This window comes from Eulemur rufifrons, chromosome 6 (assembly GCF_041146395.1).
Source record: "Eulemur rufifrons isolate Redbay chromosome 6, OSU_ERuf_1, whole genome shotgun sequence".
Taxonomy (NCBI): Eukaryota; Metazoa; Chordata; class Mammalia; order Primates; family Lemuridae; genus Eulemur; species Eulemur rufifrons.
Window position 1 is genome coordinate 45,707,063 of NC_090988.1, and position 16,936 is coordinate 45,723,998.

The window sequence follows — 16,936 nt, forward strand, 5'->3', positions numbered from 1 at the left end:
CAGCCCTGTTTGTGAAACTGGGGGCAGAGGCAGGGTTTGGGAGATTTTCTTCTTCGACTAGTGGAGCAGTAGTACAGTCTGTAAAGCTGGTTTGGGGGCGGCTCTGAGCCACTTGGGCGTAGGGATGGAGGGAAGGCGTGGGAGCGGGCCGGAGCATCCCTCTGACTGGGTTCTGGCGGCGTCACTGGGAGGGGAAGCGGGGTCGTCAGGGTTGGCGGAGCCGTGAAGGCAGGAGAGGGCGCTGCCGTGGCGGGGCAGGGAGTGGCAGGACCCCGGGCAGAGCGGAGACGAGGACCGCCGCAGGCGGTCCTGGGCAGGAGGGGGGCGGGGCTTGAAGTGGGTTGCTAGGTGCCAGGAGAGGAAAGGGGCGTAACCTAGAAGAAGAGGCTGGGAACGGGCGGGATTCGGGGGCGATCTGTGAGCTCCCGGCAACCTCTGTAAGGGAGGAGTTGTGCAGGCGACACGGAGGTTTGGTAATTCAGAGCATAGCACCATAGGGGTGGTTGGGCTGGCATACTGGAGTCAGGGTGCAAGGAGTGTAGCCTTTGCAGCCGGACAGAACAGTCTGCGAAGTCGTGTTGCACTTCCTGTTATCTGAGTGACTCAGTGCAAGTCCCCGCAAGTCTCCGAGCCTCAGTTTCCTCATCGGTAATTGAGAATAACAATCATACAGGAGGCACAAGATTGCTATCATGATTGAGTTAAATGAGATGATGTGTGTGCCATCATGCCTCGTGATATACTGGCATGTAGTGAACCGTCAATAAATCGTCGTGGTAGCGATTTTTATTACCATTATGTGAGATTTGCGGAGCAGATGTCGCCTTGGAATTGAGGTGGCCAGGGTCGGTTTTGACGGTGATGATGAAGATAGGGAGACAGGGCGACTCAGAGAAGAGATGGGCTTGGGGGGAAGCTTACAGATAGGGATGGGATACCGCAATGAGGTAGAAGGCGGCCCTGGCATGATAAGGGCAGACTTGGGGTGTGAGCTCAATGAAGATGAGCTCTAAGGAGCGGATGGCACGAGAGGGAAGTGGAGTGGAGGCAGTGCCCTCGGGGATGGGGGCAGTATGGCTGGGGTTTGGGCGGCGTCGTTGAGGAGCAGGCTGGCTTTGCGTTTCCACGGGGAGGAGCCTGTAGTGGCGGGCGGAGCTGGGGGCTGGGCCGGGCTTAAGGTTGGCTTTTGTGCCCGTCTCCCTACCGCCTTCCCACCCGCACTGCAGCTGCCAGCCTGAGCCATGGGCCGCCGAGTCCTCTTGTTCCTGCTCCTGGCATTCCTAGCGCCTGGGGCCACCATAACCCTCCGACCGGCCTTAAAGACCCTCGGCAGTCTGCATTTGCCAACTAGTTCTACATCCCGCCCAGCTGTAGCCAAGAACTACTCGGTTCTCTACTTCCAACAGAAGGTAAGGGGGGAAGGGGGCTTAGGGGTCCCGGGCCCAACCGCCGGGACCTCCGCCCCGCGGAGTCTGGGCAGCAGAACCCACGCCAAAACTCAGGCCCCCAAATGCCTAGGACCTCTTTGGTCTTTGGCTCACACTTCCCAGAGGGTAGCCCCAAGTCCCAGTTCCGTTTCAAGTTTCTCTTCTCATTACCAATAATTTGATGTTAGTCCTGGCTCCATACTCTTGATTCAGATTCTTTTGTAATCAGTCACTTCAACTCTCCCTGCTCCCAGAGGATCAAATCCCTTGACTTTCCCCCAAATTCAAATTATTGAATGCAACTCTGGCCCCTAGTATGTGGTGACAGTCATCTTTTGCCCCAAAGCAGCCCCTAAATACAAATTTTCATATCTTTACCTGTTAAATGATGCCGGATATTTATCCAGCCTAAAAGCCAGCGTGTCATCTTAGGATCAGCTCACAGTTGATTTTGTAGCCCTGTTATTAAAAATTTTTGACACTTCTACTTCTCCTTCCACTTCTCGTCTAGCTGATCTGGAAGTTCCTTCTCTGTCCATGTCTTTCCCAGGTGGATACTGCAGGACAAGAGTAACAATGTCTAATAATTGTCCCTTAAAAACTGTCCTTTAAAACTGGAAATAACTCTGGTGAAAAAGCTAATGCATTATATTCCAAAGTTTGTTTCTACTCCAGAGAACACTAATACGTGTAAAATGTTTTTTTAAATTTATGTACAAATAAATTTAGAAAATATTAAGCTAAAAAAAAGAATTTTTGACAGACCCTGTTCCCCATAAGACTGAACACATGTAGCCTATACTTGTAAAGGAGTATGTCAAAATTTGGGATGAAAGTGAGGGTTAGCCTCTTTATGGTGTGTAACTTGAGTTTAGAGATTTAAAACAGGCTTGATGCTTTTGTGCTTGGCTGCAGCGTGGGACCTTCCCCACAGGTCTGGATGGAAAAGTACATCCTACGTGAAATGACAAGGAACTCTTATAGTTCTGCATTTCTGGAAACCTGTATAAGGATAGGCAAAGATTTGGAAAAGGTTGGGATTAGAAACCAGTGCAAGAGTCTGAATCTTGGCTTTAGGGAGTCAGAACAGGATTCCACTTTGCTATCTCTGTGACTTTGGACAGGTAACAGTACCTCTCTGAACTTAGTTTCTTGATCTCCTGGGGCTGTGGTGATGGTTAAAAGAGAGCAGATGACATGTCCCTAGCAGAGTATCTGGCCTCAGGCACTTATTGTGTGGTTACAGACCTGTGTGAATCTTGAATAGGAATTTGGGATAGAGAGATGTCATGAACTTGTGAAATAACTTATAAGAAACAATTTTTAACCTAGAAATTTGAATCTATGAGGAAGAGAAAGCATTTTAGTTTTAGCAGAGATGCCAGGAAATAGAAGTGTTTTTCTTAGGTAACTCCTTTAAATTAACTCTCTAGGGCATAGTCTCCTCATTTGTAAATTGAGAGGATGGGACAATGACCATTGTGTTTTATACTTTACTGAGAAAAATTAAAGACTTTGGGGAGCTATCTCAGAGAAGGTACATGTAGGCTGAAATGGAGGCCAAATTAGTTAAAATTGGTTCAGTAGCCTCTCTCTCCCTGACCTGTTTCAACTGGAGCTCTCTGCTTTTATCTGTTTTATATACTGGGGTATTAGATATAACTATTCTCAGAGTTCTGTTGCTAAAATAAAATTGAGGGGAATCTATGGGAATAGAAGATCTCTAAAATCCCATTGGGAATGATGAAAAAGAGAAATTATCAGCAGAAAAGAGGGGAATGAAAGGATGGAAGGGAATGAATGATCTGTTAGTTCCTGTTTTATATTATTTTGTTGTAGATTCTTTTTTTGGCCACTTTGCTCTTTAGAAATATAATTTAAGGCTGTTTCTTTTTCCATTTTTCGGTGATTTGCAAAATCTGTTTGGCTTTACTCAGCCACCTTTTACCCACTGGTTTATAATTAGTTTATATTTTAGGACACAGATTGCACATATGTATTTATTACCATAATAATTTCATTACATCAACTCCAATTAGTTTGATCTAATTTTTTTGAGAAAAATTTTCACATATATACTTATTACTTAATCATAGGAGTTGCCAATTACTGGACCATAGTTTTTCATAGTTGGGGCTAACTGTGTGTAAATTCAACCTTAATGTTTTTAGTTAGACATATAATTTTATGTCTTTTAATAATAAACTTGCTAAAACTATAAGGCTCAGTTTTTATTCAAGGTTTAATTTTATCAAACTTCATAATGATTTCTTTATCAGTGGTTATATCTGTCCACATGACCAAGCTGGTCCCAGTTGTAATTATATGCACATAGCGGATATGGTTTTATGGAGTGGTCTCTGTAAAAAGGCTTAGGCTTTGGCCTTGTCCCTCCCCTGCTTAGAAATCCTTCATAATTCTGATTCCTTGCAGGATAAAGGCCAAATTCCTTGTCATGGAATCCACTGTTCCTTACCATATAACCCCAATTGGTCTTGCCAGCTTTTATATCCTCCCCACTCCCACACACTTACACTTTTAGCAACCTAGAACACAAATTCAAGTGAAGTTTACTGTGTCAGAAATTCTCTCTAGAATACCATTTCTCCTCTCTACTAGTTAAATTTATACTTCTGTTCCAGCGGAAATACCACTTCTTCCGTGAAACTTTGACTTCTTTAGGGACATTTAGTCTTTTTTCATCCTATACAATTACTACTATACTATAAAAAAGTATAAAGTACAAAATGTAGTTGTTGAGGGAGTGAATGCATGGCTGTCCAAAGGGAACCTAAACAAAGCAAAGACTAATATCATTTAATTGACATAAATCATTTTTAATTTTTGTTATTTTACATTCATTCTTTACCAATTATTTTTCTTCCTTCTTCAGAGTCTTCAAATATTGTTGATTTAGTAGGAATACGTAATTTCTTTTACATGAAACAACTGAATCAGAAAAAGGATAGTATATCGATTGGGCACATTAAGGCTCTGGGAACCTGTGTGATCCCAGTGTCCTAAAGGACTCCTTTTGTGGTTAGTGTTGTACTGCTTATTACCGTTACCTTTCACCTCCTGCCGGAGTCCCTCAGGGTAGAATGGGAGTCCAGAGTCACATTTTACTGAGTGATATAGTGGAGAAGGAGAATGGGTCCTGTCAGGCTGTCATTATTCTCAGTGGTAAAATAGGGAACAATATCTATTCTATTATTAATAGTCAGTCAGGGTTCTCTAGAGAAACAGAACCAATAGGATGTGTGTATGTATTTCTCTCTCAGGGAGCAGGAGGAGGAGGAGGAGAGAGAGAGATTGACTGGGAGATTTATATTTAGGTATTGGCTCATATAGTTGTGGAAGCTTGGTAAGTCCAAAATCTGCAGGGTCAGCTGTCAGGCTGGAGACCCCGGAAAGAGTTGCAGTTTGACTCCACAAGCAGTCTGCTGACAGAATTCTTTCTTGCTCTGGGTGGTCAGTCTTTGTTCCACTAAGGCCTTAAACTGATTTGATGAGGCCCACCCCAATCATGGAGAGTGATCTGCTTAACTCAAAGTCCACTGAATTAAATGTTAATCTCGTTCAAAAAAATACCATCTAGATTAATACTTCTAGACTAATGATTGACCAAATAATCTGAGTGCCATGGCCTGGCCAAATTGACACTTAAAGTTAACCATCACATCTACCAAGGTTGTTGTCAGGGTTAAGTGTGGTAACATATGAAAGCCACGTGCACAGTTCCTGGAACATCGTAGGAGTTTAAGGGACTTAGAGTAAATGCTAGTTCCTTCCCCTCTCTGTCCTAAAATGACACTCTCCATAGTGGTTATGCATTTCAGATTGTTCCAAATGCTTGACAGTTGTGGTAATGCCTCGTCTGGAAACAGGTGGTCAGTCATTTGTACCAAACTGTTCCTCTTTAACTGCTGATCAGTGTTTCTGTAAGAAGTCTGCATCTTGACCGAGAATTGAGCTCATTGCCACTGACTCCTACAGGGCCTTCTACAACGCCTTCCTTGTCTGCTGTGAGGTGGACTAAGCTGTTTCAATTTATGTACATCCCTTAGAGTTCTGCTTTCAATTCCTGTTCTAGGTTTCCCTTCCCACTTTTGTCTCAGTGGCCCTGGTGTCTAGTAAAATGTAGCTGTGTTAGGCCCCTTGGAAAGGCATGTTGATACTGATCTTTCTCTTCCTCCTCCTCCTCTTATTGGTTCATCTATTGATGGCTTTCCCCTTAGGTCTGGAGTATACTGTCACAAATATTGTGTGAATTCTGAACTGATTCTATGTTTGGTGACACAGTATTATTTTTGGAAGGAGTCCAAGAGATAATGTAGCCCAAGTAGCTGGGGCTACAGGCATGCACTAATTTTTCTATTTTTTGTAGAGATGGAGTCTTGCTATGTTACTCAGGCTGGTCTCAAACTCCTGGCCTCAAGTAATCCTCCCACCTTGGCCTCCCAAAGTGCTGGGATTACAGGTGTGAGCCACTGTACCCGGCCCAGGATATACTTCTTAATAAAGATACTATGAATTGAAAAAATTGACCATAAATTAAAATGATTAAGGAGTAAGACGTGGGAGAGTAAACTGTGCTTAAATGTCTAATGCATTAGTAATGATAATACTCTACTACCATTTATTTATTTTTAATTTAATTTTTTTTAGAGACAGGGTTTCGCTCTGTCACCCAGGCTAGAGTGCAATGGTACGATCATAGCTCGCTGCAACCTCGTATTTCTGGGCTCAAGCGATCCTCTTGCCTTGGCCTACTGAGTAGCTGGGACTACAGGCATGCACCTCAACACCCAGCTAATTAAGAAAAAAATTTTTTTTGGTAGAGTCAGGGTCTCGCTATGTTGCCCAGGCTGGTCTTGAACCCCTGATCTTAAGTGATCCTCCCACCTGAGCCTCCCAAAGTGCTGAGATTGTAGGTGTGAACCACCATGCCTGGCCGATTTGTTGAAAGCTTTAAATGCCCTAGACACTATGCTAAGTACTTAATAGACATTTACTTATTTAATTCCTATAACTGTCCTATGAAGTAGATGCTATTATTATCCTACTTTATAGGCAAGAAAACTGTCAGAGAGGTTAAGTTACATGTCTGAGCTATACCACTTATCTGTACCATTTTGTTTTTCTGAAAATAAATAATGAATTTCTAGTTCTAAAATGGATGTCATTACCTTGCTTGTTGTACTAGTCAGAATAGGCTAGTTTATGCTGCTTTAAGAAAACTTCTAAGTTTCAGTCACTTAACCCAACAAAATTTCTGACTTTTACTGTATTTCCAATGGAGCGAGCAGGGGCTTTGATGGTTACATTCACTCAGAGACTGAGTGGCTGGTGGAGGCTTCCTCTCAACATATGCTTATCACTGTAGCAGCGGGAAAAGAACATGGAAGGTCTTATATAAATGCTCCAACCTGGAAATGACTCATGTTACTTCCTCTCATAATTCCTTGGCCAGAACTGGTTAAATGACTACACCCAACCATAGGCCAGGGAGACAAAAAAGTATTGGCTTTGTAGTGCCTAGAAGGACAGACAGCACTAATGACTGCCATACTCAATCAGTCACCAACCTACCCACCCGCCTACTCAGTGCTCATTTAATGCCTTTTATATGTCAGACACTGGGCTAAGTCCTGAGGAGGCAGAGATGACATCATACTGAAGGATCTCAGATTGTACCTGTTGACCATTCCAATTGCACATGCTCAAACCTGTATCTGAAAAACATGGAAAAGCACTGAAACCTTTGTAATGACTTAGCATTCATATGATTGCAACTCGCAGGTTGCTTCAGAAAATATCCCTGAAGTACGGCAGGTTTATTTAATTTTTTCTTGTTTAACTTGTCATCATTATAATAGTTCACTGACTTGATGTATATACATTGAAACACATGATAAAAAAGGAACTTATTTATTTATTTATTCATTCATACCATTGTTCAGGAATCAAAAATAATTGTTTGGCTATCTTTATTATAAGAAACAAAATTGATAGAGGGATTTATATAAAAAAATCTTAAATGTACTTTATTGTTTGGTATTTTTTCATTCAAAAAATATCATTATGCACTGATAATTTTTATCACCTATTTAGAAAATATGTAATGGGAGAATTTATAAAAATCTTTTTTTTTCTGGTTCACAATTCAAGAAAAATCCTAGTTATTGCTTATGAGCAGTGAATGAATGAACATTTATTATCTACTCTGGGCCAAGTATTATGCTAAACTGTTTTACAGATCTGTTTTAATTCATACAATCACTTTTGACATAGATTTTTAAATTGAGGCTTATAAAGGTTAAGTTTCTTGATGAAGCTATTATCAATGGAAAAAAAGCCAAACTCTGTAAAATAATTTTAAAGAGATTTATTCTCAGCCAAATTTGAGGACCATGACCCGGAGCCACGCCCAAGAGGCCTTGAGCAAGTGGACTCTCTGTGGCTGGGTTACAGTTTGGTTTTATATATTTCAGGGAGACAGGGGTTACAGGTAAAGTCATAAATCAATACATGGGAGGCATACATTGGTTTGGCCCGAAAGGGTGGGCCATCTTGAAGGAGGGGCTTACAGCTTATAGGTGGGTTTAAAGATTCTTTGGCTTGTAATTGGTTAAAGACATGAAGCTTTGTCTAAAGGCTTGGAATGTTTTAACATGTGAGCTGTTTATCAGAGATAAGCCACCTGACATATATTTGTTGTGTAAACTGAGGACCTATAGGTTTGTCTTACATACCCTTAGGCTTGTTAATGGGTTACAAAGGATGTCCCCAAGAAGGGGGGGGGGGGGAGGATGATAAGGCATGTCTGAGCTCCTTCCTCCTGGCAGGCAATTTAGTTTTAGGATATTCCTTTGGCCAGGAGGGGGTCCATTTGGTCAGCCGGTTGGGGGGTGGGGTGGTGAGCCTTAAAATTTTACTTTAGTTCACACTATTCAAGGACGACATTGTGAGTCACATTTTAATCTGTTGCCTTTAAGATCTATGATCTCTCACTGACATAATGATACCTCTATCTTCTAAGCAGTAGTAACAAAACTGAAGTGTCTGTTCTTTTTATGTTCCATATTCAGTCTTTACAACAATCCTGTGAGGTAGATATTATTCTCCTTTTTTTTTTTTTTTTTTGAGACAGAGTCTCACTCTGTTGCCCAGGTTAGTGTGAGTGCCGTGGCATCAGCCTAGCTCACAAGCAACCTCAAACTCCTGGGCTCAAGCAATCCTCCTGCCTCAGCCTCCCGAGTAGCTGGGACTACAGGCATGTGCCACCATGCCCGGCTAATTTTTTCTATATATATATTTAGCTGTCTAAATTATTTCTTTCTATTTTTAGTAGAGATGGGGTCTCGCTCTTGCTCAGGCTGGTCTCGAACTCCTGAGCTCAAACGATCTGCCCACCTCGGCCTCCCAGAGTGCTAGGATTACAGGCGTGAGCCACCGTGCCCGGCCTATTCTCCTTTTTAGAAATGAAACTACTGAAGTTCAGAGAGATCAAAGGAGGAAACATCCAAAATATCCTCATTTGTAAATCTCCTGTTTTTTCAATCCCAAATTGTAAATAATTTTTGGTATAGCCATAAAATGGAATATTATTGGTCCTTAAAAATTATGGTCTTGAAATATATCTGACAGTGTAAGAAAATGTTCATGCATTAATGGGAAATGAAAAAAGCAAAATAGAAAACTGAATGTACAATGTGTTTCCAAGTTCATTTACTCAATTTTATATTAAGCACCTACCATATGCTAGTTATTACTCTAGGCACTGGGGAATAGCATTCTAGGCATGAGGAAAAACATTCTTTGCACGGGGAATGTCTGGACCAGTAAGATCAAGTAAAAAAATCCTGAGGTAGGTGTGTGCCTGGCAGGAGCAACCATAAGGAGGCTAGTATGGCTGGAGGGACATGCCCAAGGGAAAGAGGAGTAGGGCAGGAAGCTGGGGAGGAGGCCAGAGAGGAGGTAGGGAGCCAGATAATGGGGAGATATGTGGGCCATTGTAAAGCATTTGGCCTTAAGTCTGAATGAGATAAGAAGCCTTTGGAGCTTTAGGGCAGAAGATTGCCATATTCTCACTAATGGTTTAATAGAAACACTCTGTATATTGTGTTAAAAATAGACTATAGAGAAGAAAGGGGGAAAACAGGAAGTCCAGGCTATTGCAAGAGTTCCATTAGAGACAATGGTGGCTTGAATTACTGTGGTAGCAATGGAGATGTGAGAAGTGCTCAGATTCTAGATATCTTTGAAGGTATAGCTGAGAGGTACAGCTGATGGATTAGATGTGGGGTGTGAGATAAAGAAAAGAGTCAAAGATGACTCCAAGGGTTTTGGCCTGAGCAGCTGGAAGGATGGAGTAATCATTTACTAAGATGGGGAAGGTTGCAGGAGGAGTAGGTTTGGGGAAGGAAGGAGATAGACATGATATTTAGTTTCAGACATGATATTTGAGTCAGGAGTTTAGAAGAAAGGTAGGGCAAGTATTAAAAATTTGAAGCTGACAGTGTACAGATGGTATATAAAACTATGAGACTGCAAGAGATCACCAAAGAGTTAGCTAAGGTGGTCTTTTCTTCTAAAAATGGTCTTCCTAACACCGCAGTATTTATTTATTTAGTTTGTTTTTATGAGACCAGATCTCACTCTGTTGCCCATGCTAGGGTGCAGTGGCATCATCATAGCTCACTGCAACCTCAAACTACTGGGCTTAGCTGATCCTGCTGCCTCAGCCTCCTGAGTAGCTGGCACTACAGGCGCACACCACCATGCATGGGTAATTTTTTAATTTTTTCTAGAGACAGGGTCTTGATATGTTGCTCAGGCTGGTCTCAAACCCCTGGGCTTATGCAGTCCTCCTGCCTTTATCTCCCAAAGTGCTGGGATTACAGGAGTGAGCCACTGCACCTGGCCCAACATTGCACTATTTAGAAGTCAGGAAAATGAGGAGCCGGTAAAGGAGACTGGGAATGAATACTTGGAGGAAAACCAGGAGATTGTGATACCATGGCTGCTTAGTGAATAAAGCATTTCAAGGAGAAGAGGGTAACCAACGGTGCCAAAATAAGATAAGGACTGGGAATTGGCCATTGGATTCAGTAATGTGGAGGTTATGGTAACCCTGACAGGAGCAATTTCTGTGGAAGTGTGGTGGGGGTGGGGGGTGGGGTGAAAGCCTAATTGTATTAAATGCCAGAGAGAATGAGAGAAGCTGAATGAATCAAGACCATGAGTATAGCCAATCTTTTGAGAATTTTGCTGTAAACGGGAGCAGAGATATGGTATGATAGATAGAGGGGGAAGTGGAAGAAGATGGAAGAAATCATAGAATGCATGTTAAAGAAAATGAGCCGAGAGCATGAGAAAGTGATGGAGCAGGAAAGAAATAGGAGAATTGCTAGTGGGATATCCTTGAGTAGGCAAGAGGAAATGGGATCTGGTGAAAAAACAAGAGGCGAACAGTAATATTCCCATAGTAATATACGGGCAGGCACATTATATAGGCATAGATGAAGATAAGAAGGGGATGTGGTGGTGGGAGCTTGTGTACTGGTTTTCAGAATGCCTCTATTTCCACAGTGAAATGAGATGGAAGGTCATTAGCCAAGAGTGAGGAGGAGAGGAAACATAAATACTCCTCTAACAGAAAAGGAAAGTAAATAAACTAGGGAAATAGAGTTTGATTGCAGGGCAGCTTTGAAGTCTCAAGCAGGTTAGTAAGACCACTTAACTTGGCTGTGTGTTTCTCTGGTTGCATTCAGTTTCTTGGGTATGGTTATGGAGTTGGTGGAGAGTTTTTTTTAACCAAAATTGCCCTTTTGCCAAATGAGACCATCAAAGTGAGAGAGACGGGGGTGTGGGGGTGTGTTGAGGGGTGTATGCAAGGAAGTGATTATACCCATCAGCCAGGGGATTTACAGCGTGAGGGGGGTGAGAGACAGTGAAAAGTTGGATTATAGGTCACAGTGAGGCTTCAGGATTTGGGGAATCACAGTAGAGGGGGTGAACTGGAAAGGTAGGAGGAAATGGAATGCTTGAAATACACAGTACAATGGGATTATAGTTAATGGCAGTGACAAGATCTAGGGTTTGACCATGGGTTAGTTACCAAGGTAGGTGGAGGACAAGATCATTGGAGGAGAGTGGAAGAAGAAACTAAGGGACCAGGATAATGAAATCACCAAAATTTTGAAAGAATTTTTTGAGTCATGGTAGAGTGACAGTGAGCAAGGAGCTAAAACTGTCAAGGGATAAGGAGAAGTGAACAGTAGCCAGTAGATGATTATAGCAAGAGGGGTGGTGGGGTCATATTGCTTGATGACAGTATTTTAAGGGACGTGGGGCGGAGAGTTAGGAACAAGGAGAATACTTACCCTGTCTCCAGTGTTGGGGGGGATTTGAGAGAGAGATCATTCACCACTTGAGAGGGTCAGATATCTTTATATGTTTGTTTATAGCTGCACAGAGAAAGAGTAGAAGAAAATAAACTAAAATATTAACAGTGGGGAAAAGGTATGGGTGATGTTTCATTTTATACTTTTTCCTTTTCAGTATCTTTCAAATTATCTATAATGAACCTGCATTGTTTTATAATCCATTAAAAAAGTATTATTGAAAAAAAACAGCAGTTGACCTGTCCTGGCTGACACAGGCAGTGTGTGGCAGGGTCAGAGCCCAGGCCCTCGGACTCCAGTCTCTGTGCCCCACCCAGCACCGCACCTCTGGGGAAAGACCTGGACTACTCTTGTTCCTCTGTCGCTGCCTAGCCATGGCTGCTTTTGCCGTCTTTCCCTTACAGCATCTTACATCTTCATCTTCTGTATACAGCTAGGACAAGGATGAACTCGTTTGAGTGGAAATGGAGGGGAAAAAAAAAAGAACAATGTCCCTTTCGACCCTATTTCAACCTAAGGTTTTACTGAATGTTAGAGGAGAAGAAGGGGAGAGAAAAGAAAATAAAGATTTTCAGAGGAGCTTATACCTGTGTGAAAGATAGGGAGAAGAACTGAGGCCACCTAAATAGGACCGGCATTTATTTTCTCTAACTCTGCAACCCCTCCTGTCTGTCTGCTTTTAGTCCCTTGTTCTACCTGCAGCAGATAGGAGCTCATAAACTTACTTCCATGGTTTCCTGTAGGACTACTTTGCAGATCATTTCCAAATCCATAGTTGTTGATCTGTCTCTCTCTTTTGACCCATTTCTCTAAGGATAATCATAGTAGTAATAATAGATAATATTTATTGAGCTCTTATTACGTGCTGGCAGTGTTCTAAGCACTTTACACATACTAGCTCATTAATTCTCACAGTGACCCTGTGAGGTTTGGTATTACTGTCCCCAATTTATAGATGGGGAAACTGAGGAACAGAGTGTTATGTTTTAATCACTACCTCAATCTGCCTTTCAAAATTTCTACTTGGAGGTTCTGTAGGTCTGACTCAGAACCAGGCTCATCTGGGTTAGATGACTTGGTCTGACTTTCCTCTGGTGACACAATTATTATTATGACTCAATATTATTGAAAAATAGTATGCCAGGCATGGTTCTGTAGACAACAGATGGACTGCTCATGTGGAGCTCACTGTCTGGTTGTGAAATAAAAAGATAATTGGCAAATAGATATTAAATAAGATTATAAATTGGAATGATTGCCTTAAAAGATATAAGCAGGGTGATATGTGTGTGAATATGGGGTACAGGGATGGAAAAGCCTTTATATCAGGAAGGTTTCTCTGAGGAAGATACATTGGACCTGAGAGGGAACAGAAAGTATGAGGTCCCTAAAGCATTAAAATGTCACAGTTGTTTTTGGCTCTTCTTTCTCCTGTACTCCTAGTAATTACCAAGTTGGGTTAATTCCATCCTCAGGATGTATCTGTCTGTTACCTTCACTTGTGTGGCCCTTATCCTCATTGCAGCCCCTGTGGCTGCCTCTCCTGACCACTAAAAGACTAGACCAGCTGATCCTCTTCACTACCTGCAGTTTTCCTCTACTGCCACCCCATGGGTTGTCACATGAATCACCTCTCCTCCAGTAGAATCACTCTTCTGCTCAGAACCTGCCATGACTCCTTATTGTTTGCTTTATTAAGAACAAACTCCTGTAGCTTTCAAGGCTTTTCACTCTATGGCCCCAACCCACCTTTCCAGCTTGTTAATCTAGTCTCCACACATGCCTGTCCCTTTCCTGTCCCTATGCCTTAGTCCACATTGTTCCCTTTGCCCGGAATGTCTCTCTCCCATGGCCCTTACCCCTCTTATCAATCCCATCCGTCTTTTAAGCCCCATCCCAGACGCTGCCTCCTCCAGGAGCCATTTTTAAAAATATCCTGGAGAGTGTGTGATTGGTCGCATCTTTCTTTGTACTTCTCTTATGATACATGTCTCATTCTAGCCTTGTGTTATAATCTTTTGTACCCTCCTTGCACTTTTAAAGCAGAAACACTGTCTTACAAATATCCATACTCCTCCATGCATACGTTGTTTTACCTGAGTATTATCTTCACAAATCTGATGAATCTGCATCCTTTCCCCTCCCTCTGTCCCACTTCCCTACACATTGAGGTAAGGAAGGTGTGTGTAGATGGAGGAGAGGGAGGGCACAGAAACTTGGATCCCAACTGTCTCATTCTTTTGGAGAGCACAGTAGAATGTCAGACAAAAACAGGCCTGCTTGCTTTCATTCTCTTATTTTGGTGGTCTGGAAGCTGTGACTAGAAGTTTGTGCTGACCCTTTTCCCAACATATCTACAGAGAAAAGTTATAGTAAGGAATGCTCATTTCTTGTTTCTTTGGTGTATAGGTGAGGGCTGGGGGAAGGGTAAAGAATGAACCCATCGAGAAAAATGTCTTCTTACGGGCTACTTCTGTGGTGATTGTGCACCGCACATGTTTATTAAAGATTTTGGTTTTTCATTTGCAAGTGGAAGCCAATTAACTGTGCAGTTTATAAATCCTTACTTCCTGTTGCACACATGTCAGTTCGCCTCGCCCTGCGGTGCTGCTACTGAAGAGAGGTGGCAGCGTGTCTCTGTCAAGCCTGTGACGCTATCTGTCTTGCTGCTTGTGTCATGTGGATCGGCCAAATGGGGGAGGAAAAAGCAGATTTGTCAAAGTCAGGTTTCTTTAGGAGCTTTCTCTGAGCAGCCCTGCAGTTTGGTTTTACGATATGTAGGGGTGGAAAGGTGTGATACCTTCTCTTACCCATCATAAAAGTCATGGCTGACACTTCCCTAGTAAAAGACAGGTTAACAAGAGAAAAGCATAACAAGTTTATTTAATCAAAATTTTATGTGACACAGGAGTCTTCAGAAATGAAGATCCAAAGACCCAGGGAAAAACTTCATTTTTATGCTTAGGTTCGATGAAGAATGGACAGCCGTGTAGAAATGTGATTGGACAAAAAGGGAATGATCTACTGGTAATAGACTGAGTGAGGAAACTCAGCAAGGTCTGTTCTGATTCTTCTTGGTCTCCCTGTGTGGCATTTCTTCTTCCTGGATATAGGGCAGGACCCCCTCTGAAATGAAGGTCTTAGAACCTACTTTCAGACAAGGTAGGTCACAGAATTTCTTTTTGGTCAGCCTCTACACAGAAAGGTGGGGGGGCAGGTTAGGTTTAGTATTTCTAGGTTTTATGGCTAGCTTTTGGAGATAAGAGTTTAGTTTCTGTGACCTGCCTTGGGGGAGACAGGGGAGCACGAAAAGGAAGTGCAGGAAAAGATCAGAAAGTCTTTGCTTCTGAGGCCCTTCCAGTGTCCTTCAGTTCAAAGTACTTAGCAGGCCAAAGGACCATACTTTGGGGTGTCATTTTCTGAGCCCCAAAAGATACAATGAAGTATCACTCTATTATAGCAGATGCAAGATCTAACAGTTACATAGTAAAACAGCACAGTCATATATTCAGTCAACAAATATTTATTTAACTCTTCCTATGTGCTATACACTATATTAATAGCTAAGGACAAGGGGAAAGCGCAGACAGACCTCATGAAGCTTATAGTTTAGTGGGAAGGAAGATAGAGGAACACATTATGTTCCTTCCCTGTAGCTCATTGACTTTAAGAACATAACTTGGTGTTGCGAATAGTGTGGGAAAGAACACAGTTGATCAGAGTATGGTGGTTTTGTATATTTACCTTGTGACAGGCACTGAATAGATGCATATTTACCTCTTTACCCTGCAGAGAGGTATACTACTCCTATTTTATAGAGGAATAAAGGGCTCAGAGGTAAAGTGATTTATGCATGATCACATAGCTGATAAGTAATAGAGTCAGGATTTAAACCCAGCTCAGTTGACATCAGAGCCCTTGTAACATGTTGTCTCTGTACTGGCTGTATTTCTGAAATAGAAGGTTTTGTGGTTCATGGCTTACATTTAATTCATATAGTTCATGGCTGATTTAGAGATAGTAATCCATGTTAGACAGTAATATAGTTGAGTGCGATTTTAATTCTTCTTATACCAAGTTGGGTAATTTTGGAGAGCAAAAAAATCATAATGTAGGTTTCAGTGATACAGAACTTTCTTCTGATCTTGGCTTTGTGTTATGGAAAGAAGAGCTTTAACTTAATGGGAACTATATTAGCAGCAGCAAAAGGGGACCATGAAACCTTCTAAGACAAAACTGTGAAATATTTTGCGTAGCTCTATGCATTCATAGAGTAAAGGCTGTCAAGAGGCTTCCATTGACAATCGCAAAAAAGGAACTATCCAGGGGAATAAAGGAGGAGACGAAATAGGTGAGGCAGGAGTGAAGTCACTGCTACAGAACTTTGTCTCTGAAGCTTGGTGCTCAGTATAAGCTTACCCTAATTCCACCAGCAAATCCTCCATTTTAAGCTTTCTCAACAGTCTGTGTACAAAATTTGGCTTGGAAGAAGTTAATAAGAGTTCATGTAAGTGTCTCTAATCTATGCTGCATGGACTAATCACTACCATATATTCATCTTCCACTCCACTTGGAGAAGTCCTTGCATGTCCCCCTCTTGCATTCTGCTTTTGAATGTCTACCAGCCCCTAGATTAGAGAGTCAAGTCCAGTAAACTATACCTAGACATTTGGTTTTCTTTAAAAGCCGGGGTGGGGACTGTTCTCGTCTTTAAACGTGATGTTTAGAATAATAGCACTATTCTTCTGTTTAATAAAGTGTTATAATTTAAAAGGATATTAGACTGAAAATTTAAGCTAGTCTCCATAACCACTTTTATGAGAAGCTTGGCTATTTGACCCATGATTGTAGTTACATTACTCTGCCACTTAAGCAGACATAAATAATCCCTTGAGATATATGGATTTATAATCTTTAGCATATGAAGTGATGAATGTGATGTAAACAGATTATTTAAAAAAGTTTTTTATAAAATGAAATATCCAAATCACTCATGTTTTATTTCTGCAATATGTACCATTCCTTTAAGTTCTGTAATTTATATAGTGATGAATATATACTTAAGGTATATTGTACATGTCACAGACTTGGTGACTGGTA

At 41.8% G+C, this 16,936-nt stretch overlaps 1 protein-coding gene across 1 annotated transcript in view; it reads left to right on the forward strand.

Moving 5' to 3' along the window:
* The first annotated feature begins 1,221 nt into the window (after window positions 1-1,221).
* The window catches only part of PRCP (prolylcarboxypeptidase), a 61,910-nt gene continuing 46,195 nt past the window's right edge, over window positions 1,222-16,936 (forward strand). Inside the window, exon 1 of the mRNA XM_069469154.1 lies at window positions 1,222-1,409. Within this exon, the coding sequence (XP_069325255.1) occupies window positions 1,242-1,409 (168 nt within the window). The 5' untranslated portion in view covers window positions 1,222-1,241. The remainder of the gene's footprint in view (window positions 1,410-16,936) is intronic.